We start from the raw sequence: 8,807 nt of genomic DNA on the forward strand, positions 1-8,807 counted from the left end.
GGGTCATAATAATAAGTTTCCTGCCAATAGCAATTCATAGTTTGGGTTAATTTCTGAAGAATTTATGTGTGAGGGAAGGATGAGAAATTAAAACTTGTATAGCATAGTTTGTATATATATTTTTGCTAGTATGATCTGTATATATGTGTGTGCTCTCTTGGCCTCGCAACACACACACACACACACACACACACACACACACAGGTGGACATGATCTAATATATATGATCACAGGTGACAGGTCTACATATACACATACATTCATACACACACAGTAGCATACATTATCTGGGCAGGTACACACAGAAAACATACATACATACATACATACAGCAATTTCATATGTATAGAATTACAAGATACACATACATATAAAAACGTACATAGTCATTACGTACACACAAATACACACAAAAACAGCATTATCAACACACACACACACACACACACACTCGTAAATCCTTTCTCTAACTTTCTATTGATAGTAAAACATGTATTATAACCTTTCATACATACATACATACATACACAGGTCAAAATGTATGAAAGAAAGGGATTTAAACATTTATTCAACCTTCTCTAACTCTTCCTAATGATAGTCAGGTATGTATATTGTATTATAACCAAATACACACAAACACATTCATACACACAGGTCGAGACATAGGAAGGAAAGGGCTTCAAACACATTCTCTAAGTCCTTCCCGTAATAAACATATGGGCTATTTATATTAACCCTTTAAACACATACACACATACATACTTTAATGCACACACAATTACAGACTGTATATATGCCCTGCCAGTGTCATTTAACATATTTCTACAGGCACTATGTTGCATTTGGTGGGACTTCCATGTAATTCCACTTTTTTATTCATATATATTCAGTGTTATTCAAAATTGGCGCGCTTGGCGATCAGAGTTTTCATTGCCATCACTCGTACCGCGCTGCCAGACACACGACGCATCCATATTTTAATTTTCTCAATATTATAATCATATTATGTCTAATCTATTATAAGTCTAGTTTTTATCAGGCACACGATGCGACTTTATTTTTTCATCATTGTAAGTAGTTCAGTGCGTTTCTATCAGTCACACAACACGTTTTTGCTTTGTTTTTTTCTTCATTATAGTAGTTCTTCATTTATCACAGGTGAGTGTGTGTGTATTAGATTGATTGATAGTTTATTGTTACAGGTAAACAGCAAAGGAGAAGGGAGGAACATGCCATCCCAACCCCCAGGCAGTACATTTTAGTGTAAACGACAGGTATATATAGGCTTGTTTTTATATTGGGTTATCTATCACGAATATGCTTTTTTTTAGTTGTGTTTAAGTCTTTCTATCAGGGACCAATGAGACGGTGTGTGTGTGTGTGTGTGTGTGTGTGTGTGTTACCTTCAATCAACTATAGGTACCTTTATATCTAAGCAATTTCTATCTTTTCTTTATCATTTGAAGGGATTTTGCAATTAACTTCACCTACATTGCTTTCAAACCTAATTTATAGTAGTATCACGTACGTCACTATTGCCGTATCACTGATGACGTCACAAACTACCTGTTATCTTCAATTTCCAACGTTCATTTCACTATTTTTCACCTTGCTTTATCATATTCATCAACTCTTCTTCTATTCACTTCATCCTCCGTTATTTCTCATCTTCACTCTTCGTTCTATTCTTCATTCTTCTTTATTCCAGCCTTCTAATGCATCTTTACGTTATCCTTTCTCCTCCTTTCCCCCTTCGTTTCCCATTTCTTTATCTCCTTTCTCTTCCTTTCGTTTCCTTTCACCTTCCTTTCCTTTCCCGCTGTCCTTCTTCAGTCCTTCTCAGCGCTTGAAAATGTTTGAAAGCGTTTGAACTCTCCACGGCTGAAGAACAAGACTTCGAGACCCTGGCACTGACTCTACTCACTGCCAACTGATCGAGGAGAGTTAGAGGCGAGGTATAATTAGTATGAGAGGCACAGAGTAATTATAGGTGAAACTTAATTAAAGGTGATGGTTGTTTGATGTGTTTTCGTGTACCTATTTCCTCTTAAACTCCATGGCACTAACTCTACTCACTGCCAACTGATCGAGAAGAGTTAGAGGTGAGGTAGAGTAAGTTTGAGAGGCGAAGAAATAGTATTAATGGAGATAAGGAGGAAACTGTGACGTATGTTAATTCGATTGTTTCATATAATTGCTTCCCCCCTCTCCTACTGCCTCCCACTTTCCCTGACGCCCTTACTGACAGATAATTGATAGGAAATGCATTATGTTATTGGTTAATGTAGCCTCTATATAGCCATCAAAAGAGGCAGTATATATCCTTCCATCCCGCATCGATTATTACCAACGCTGCCTAGGCCTACAGCTTTCTGAGTATTGCTTAGTGATGTTAGTATGTGAAAACAATATTGCTGGTCGAGATTAGTTATTCAATTAGTTCGTTAGTTATCATAGTTGATGTTATTTCTTGTTATTTTGTTAGTATATGCCGATCTTAGTTAATGCTTCCGATGTCAGTTAGTCCGTGATATACTTGGATGTTAAATAGCTAGTTAGGTTTTAGTTAGATGTTGATGTTAGTTCCTTCGTGTTAAATGGTGTTCGTGTTTCTTGAAGCTAAAGGAAAAAAGGGAAGGAAGGTAAAGGAAAGGAAGGGAAGGGAAATTAAAGAAAAGAAAAATAACAGAATAGGAAAGGAAATTTAGGATAGATAATGTTAGTGTGTCTCGATGTTAGTGTATATTAGGAATGTTTGTTAGTTTGTTTGTGTTAAAGCTCTTGTGTTAGTTGGTGAAGTCCCTCTCGATAGCGGCCAAGATGAATTGCTCAGTCTGGTCATAGCGAAGAGGGGAAGAGGCCTTGCTACCCCCTGTTCCTCCTCCTCCTCCTCTTCCTCCTCCTCCTCCTCCTCCCTCGAACTCGTCCTCGCCCCTGCAAAGGAAAATAGGTTAGTAGTAGTAATAGTAGTAGTAGTAGTAGTAGTAGATTGTTAGGTATGGTTTCTCCCACTCGTGAAATTTTTATAGCCTAGTAAATTTTCTTTTTTATATTTTCTTTTCTTTTTATTTAGTGCCCCTCAAAACACCTTGTAATCAGAAACTCACCTGTCTCACGCCACCACACACACACACACACACACACACACACACACACACACACACACACACGCAACCAAGCTAATAATAATCCTAAGTATGGCCTGTTTATTTTATTTTTTCATCATTTTTTTGTACCTATTTGTTTTTGCAGCTATTTATATTACCTTTTTTTTGTCGTTATTTTTTCTTTAATTCTTTTTCCTCCTCCTCCTCCTCCTCCTCCTCTGCGTGTCTTACCTTGACCTTCTACCCCTCGTGAGTTTTGATTATATAACTCCTCCTCCTCCTCCTCCTCCTACCCCTCTTCCTCCTCCTCCTCCTCCTCCTTTTTATTCCTCATTTCAAATCCCTAAACAGTCCCGACACACTGTAATCTTCCTCCTCCTCCTCCTCCTCTTCCTCCTCCTCTTCCTCTTTCTCTCCTCATATTCGTGTTCCCTTAGGAGTAACAGAGAGAGAGAGAGAGAGAGAGAGAGAGAGAGAGAGAGAGAGAGAGAGAGAGAGGCGGGGGTAGATGTGATCATTATAATTCGGTTGTTTTGGTGTTTGCTCTAATTATGAACCCCGTGTGTGTGTGTGTGTGTGTGTGTGTGTGTGTGTGTGTGTGTCGCAGCGTGGTCGATAGGCGCATCTCGTGATAACCTTTTCGAGATGAGACGAATAAAAATAATATATATAGCATAACAAGGAACGCCATAATGACTGCCCCGGGATAATCTTTTAAATGGATGCGTGGATTTTCTTTTTCATGTTCTCTCTCTCTCTCTCTCTCTCTCTCTCTCTCTCTCTCTCTCTCTCTCTCTCTCTCTCGTATTTGGCAACGTTTTTATCCCTTTTTTTCCTCCTTTTCTTCCTTTCTTCCTTCCAATCTTTCTTCTCTACTTCCTTCCTTCCTTCCTTCATATCTTTCTTCCATTCATAATTTCTTCCTTCCCTCTTTTCTTCCTTCCTTCCTTCCTTCCTTCCACGTTCATCCCAAAGCCAAGTTATAAGCGTTTTATAGAGCATTAGAAAGGGAGAAAGAAGGGAGGGAAGGAAGGAAGGAAGAGAAGAGATACACATAAACAAACACTAATTGGTCCGCAGTGGCGAGGTGGAGGTGGAGGAGGTGGAGGTGGAGGTGGAGGAGGAGGAGGAGGGGGATCTACCTGCAGTTACCTGATGTCTTATCGTGATAGGTGAAGCTGCGGTAACCAGGTGGGTCAGGTCACGAAGGGGTAGTGGTGGTGGTGATGGTGATGGTGGTGGTGGTGGTGATGGTGGTAGTGTTAGTAGTCGTAGTAGTAGTAGTAGTAGTAGTAGTAGTAGTAGTAGTAGTGGTAGCAGAGAGATTAGGGAAGAGAAGAAGAGAAGGAGAAAATGAAGGAAAGAAAGAATAAAGAAAAGAAAGAGAAGGGAAAAGGGTGAAATGATAAAGAGAAGAGAAGGAGGGAAGAGGAAGGGAGAGGAAAAATGGAGACTGAGAGGAGGGGAAGGAGAGAAGTCGAGACAAAGCGGTTCTGGTGGAAATAGTAATAAATAACAATGACAGGGCGGCGCGGCGGTTTGAGCTCGTTTAGGCTAGATTCTTTCCGTTAACTAGAACACGAGATCAGGCCGTGGTGAATCACACACACACACACACACACACACACACACACACACACACACACAGTACTACTCACCCCACAACGTTGGGAAGACTATTATTGTCAAACACGGATTCCTGAAACACACAAACGAACGAACAATAGATAGACACAATAGATAGATAGATAGATAGATATACAGATAGACATATAGCATTCAGAAGAGAAGTAATTTATATAACACTCATTTGACCGTTACCTTCACACCTGTCTCATTAATTAGTTCAAGTTAATTAGTTTCTTACCTTTAAATTTGCTTTCCTGAACTTCTCGATGTCAAAGCCTTCAATGACCACCTGGGGAAGAGAGGGACAGGTAAAGCTTAATTAGTTACCTGTGTTACTACTACTACTACTACTACTACTACTACTACTACTACTACTACTACATATGAGGAGGAAGGGAAAGGAAGGAGAAAAGGAGAAGGGAAGGGAATGGAAGAGAGGGAAGAGGAATGGAGAGAATGAAGAGAAGAAGGGAAGAGAATGAGAGGAGAAGAAGAAGGGAAATAATAAAGAGGTGGAAGAAAAGGAAGAAAAGGGGAAGAGGATGAAGGAGATTTAAAGGAGGGAGGAAGAGGAAGAAGAAACAAAAGTAGAAGGGAGAGGAAAGTGAAGAGAAGATAATGAAAGAAAGAGAAAGAGGAAGGAAGAAGATAAAAAGAAGGAGAAGGGAAGAGGATGAAGAAGAGTCAAATGAGGAAGAGGAAAAAGAAGAATAGAAGGAAGAGAAAGGTCAATGAAAGGGTAGGATAAAAGAACAGAGAGAACGAGGGAGAGAAGAGGAGGGAGAGGAGGAGGAGGACGGAGAGTTTGCTCATTCTTGCCCTTTTTAAATGTCAGGGAGAGACAGGGAGAGGAGGAGGAAGTGAGAGAGGGAGAGAGAGAGTAAGGAGGTACAGAAAGGGTTTATTTTGTGCTTGATACTCCTCCTCCTCCTCCTCCTACTCCTCCTCCTTCTCCTTCATATTATTCTCTGTTCTCTCTTCTTCTCTTTTATCTTTTCTCTCCCTTTGTCTCCCTTTCCCTCCCTCCCTTTTCCTTCCTCCCTCTCCTTCTCTCCCTCCTTTCCTCTCCTCTCCTCCTCCTCCTCCTCCTCCTCCTTCTCCTTCATATTATTCTCTGTTCTCTCTTCTTTCCCTCCCTCCATTTTCTCCTTCCTCCCTCTCCCTCCTCCTCCTCCTCCTTCATATTATTCTCTATTCTCTCTTCTTCTTCTCTTTTATCTTTTCTCTCCCTTTGTCTCCTTTTCCCTCCCTCCATTTTCCTTCCTCCCTCTCCTTCTCTCCCTCCTTCCCTCTCCTCTTCCTCCTCCTCCTTCTCCTTCATATTATTCTCTGTTCTCTCTTCTTCCTCTCTTTTATCTCTTCTCTCCCTCCCTCTTTCAGCGTTTTACTTTTTGTCTCCCTTTCCCTTCCTCCCTCTCCTTCTCTCCCTCCTTCTCTCTCCTCTTCCTCCTCCTCCTCGTACAATATTTTCTTCTCCTTTCTCTCTTTCGTTCCTCTTTTATTCTCTTTTATCTTCTCTTAACTTCTCTCGCAGCATAGCATTAATCTCCCCTCCTCTCTATCCCTCCCTCTCTCCCTTCTACCCCCTCCCTCCTCTCCTTACCTCCCACCCTCCCTCCCTCCCTCCCTGCATGATTCACTCTCTTCGATCAGCACCTGTTTTTACCTGTCTCTCTGTGCCACAGGTAAGGTAAGGGCCCTCAGGTACGAACGCACGCGCTCAAACACACACACACACACACACACACACACACACACACACACACACACGAACTTACTAGCTAGCTATATAACTATCTCTCTCTCTCTCTCTCTCTCTCTCTCTCTCTCTCTCTCTCTCTCTCTCTCTCTCTCTCTCTCTCTCCCCGCTTGTGGTTGAAGACAATAAGTGGAAATCGATTTAATTGTTGTTGTTTTCCTTTTTCTTTTTCTTTTTTTATCTTTACGAATTTATTAATCAATAGTCACACGCATGCGATGGTGTGTGTGTGTGTGTGTGTGTGTGTATGTGTGTGTGTGTGTGTGTGTGTGTGTGTGTGTGTGTGTGTGTGTTGAGAGGGCTGGGGGCGGGGTGTTGTGTGTGTGTGTGTGTTTGTGTGTGTGTGTGTGTGTGTGTGTGTGTGTGTGTGTAAGTGTGTGTGTAAGTGTGTGTTTGTGCGTTTCTAGGAACGTTTGCCAGCAACATTCCTTTCCTCCACTTTGACTATACGGAAGTGCTTGGAAACACACACACACACACACACACACACACACACACACACACACACACACACACACACACACACACACACACACACACACACACACACACATTCCTACCCTTTTTTTCCTCTCTAAAATATAAATTCGTGTCATTCCTCATGTGTGTGTGTGCGTGTGTGCGTGTGTGTGTGTGCGTACTGGCCTTAACCTATTTTGTGTATGTTTAGTTAAAGCGAAACCTTGACCCCCTTCCATTTTCTCTCTCTCTCTCTCTCTTCAATATTGATAATGATATAATATGAATGGAAGGAAGGAAGGAAGGAAGGAAGGAAGGAAGGAAAGGATTGGAAGAAAATGAAGGAAAGGAGAGAAAAAAGCGAATGACGTTTGAATAAATGAAGGACGGAGAGAAGGAAGGAAGGAAGGAATGAAGGAAAGAAAGTATGAATGAATGAAGGAAAGACCAGGAATGAAGGAGAGGAGTGAACGGAGAAAAGAGAAGGAAAGGGAGAAGAAAGAAGCGATAAAAAGCAAAACAAAACAAAAAAAAAAGACAATTAAGTGAATGAATTGTGAATGAATGATGAACGAAAAAAGAAGAGGGAAGAGTGAACGACAGAACGAAAGAAAGGAAAGAAAGGAAAGAAAGACAGGTGTAACAGGGAAGTAATTACAACCTCATGTGAAGAAGTAATTGCAGGTGTAAAATAATCAACTCCAAAACATGATTACTAAATGTCTCCGCGCACCTGTCTGTATCCTACCTGTCCTGACCTTAATTACGACAGCTAGGAAATTAGTTAGTTAGATAGATAGATAGATAGATAGATAGATAGATAGGGAAACAAAAGTAGGGAAAGACAGTTAGAGTTAGATAGATAGATAGATAGATAGATAGATAGATAGATAGATAGATAGATAGATAGGCAGGAAGATAAATAGGGAAGCAAAAGTAGGGAAAGACAGTTAGAGTTAGATAGATAAATAGATAGATAAATAGATAGATAGATAGATAGATAGATAGATAGATAGATAGATAGATAGATAGAGTGGTAGGTAAGTACATAGGCAGGAAGATAAATAGGGAAAATAAGGAAAAAATGAAGGAAAGAAAGAAGGAAGAGGAGAGAGAAAGAGAGAGGAAGGAAGGAGGAACAGAAGAAAAGAAGAAGGAAGGAAAAGAGAAGGAGGGGAAGGAAGGAAGAGCAGTAAAGAAAGGAAGAGAGGAAGAGGGAAGAAAAAAAAGATGAAGATAGGGAAAGGCGTAAATAAAAGAAGAGATTGAGAGATAGTGAGCTTGTGAGATGACGTAGAGAGATATACATACATACATACATACATATACATACATATACATACAGACAGACAGACAGACAGCCACTCACCGCCTTGTATTCCCACTCGTCCTCCTCGTCCTTTGCCGCGGCCTTCTGCTGTTTGTCCTTCTCCCACGAAAACTTGAAGGTCCTTTTGGAAGCGTTCGAGCCCCCTGACTGTCCCCCTCCCCCATTCATCACTCCCTTCCCAGCTCCTCCTTTTTTGACATTCCTTCTCTTCCTCATGGGGGAGAGAAGAACGTCATCCCCATCTGTCTGTTTGTTGGGATTAGTGTTGTCTGACCCGTTCTTCCCCTCTTCTCCTGACCACATGTTCTTCCCAACGATTCCCAGTGAGTCAAAGGTCTTCTCTAAGTCATCGATGTCCAGGTCCAACGCCTCATCTTTCTCACTCTTCTTCTCGTCTTTCCTCCAGTTGAAGAGCTTAAACCCTCCTCCTCCTCCTCCTCCTCCTCCTCCCTTCTTCTTCTCCTTGCCCTTCTCTCCCTTCCTCTCCGTCTTCGCCTCCTCCTCATCGCTGGAGTCGTTGTT

General features: G+C 41.3%; 1 protein-coding gene across 2 annotated transcripts in view; it reads right to left on the reverse strand.

Moving 5' to 3' along the window:
• Positions 1-2,639: 2,639 nt before the first annotated feature.
• The window catches only part of LOC126981940 (uncharacterized), a 9,032-nt gene continuing 2,864 nt past the window's right edge, over positions 2,640-8,807 (reverse strand). For both annotated transcript variants that reach the window (XM_050833652.1, XM_050833651.1), the window contains exons 2-5: positions 8,325-8,807; positions 4,976-5,026; positions 4,767-4,807; positions 2,640-2,935 (exon numbers count right to left, since the gene is read on the reverse strand). The exon at positions 8,325-8,807 is cut by the window's right edge and continues 2,105 nt beyond it. In XM_050833652.1, coding sequence (XP_050689609.1) covers positions 2,788-2,935; positions 4,767-4,807; positions 4,976-5,026; positions 8,325-8,807 — 723 coding nt within the window. In that variant the 3' untranslated portion in view covers positions 2,640-2,787. The remainder of the gene's footprint in view (positions 2,936-4,766; positions 4,808-4,975; positions 5,027-8,324) is intronic.

Source organism: Eriocheir sinensis, chromosome 49 (genome assembly GCF_024679095.1).
Source record: "Eriocheir sinensis breed Jianghai 21 chromosome 49, ASM2467909v1, whole genome shotgun sequence".
NCBI lineage: Eukaryota > Metazoa > Arthropoda > Malacostraca > Decapoda > Varunidae > Eriocheir > Eriocheir sinensis.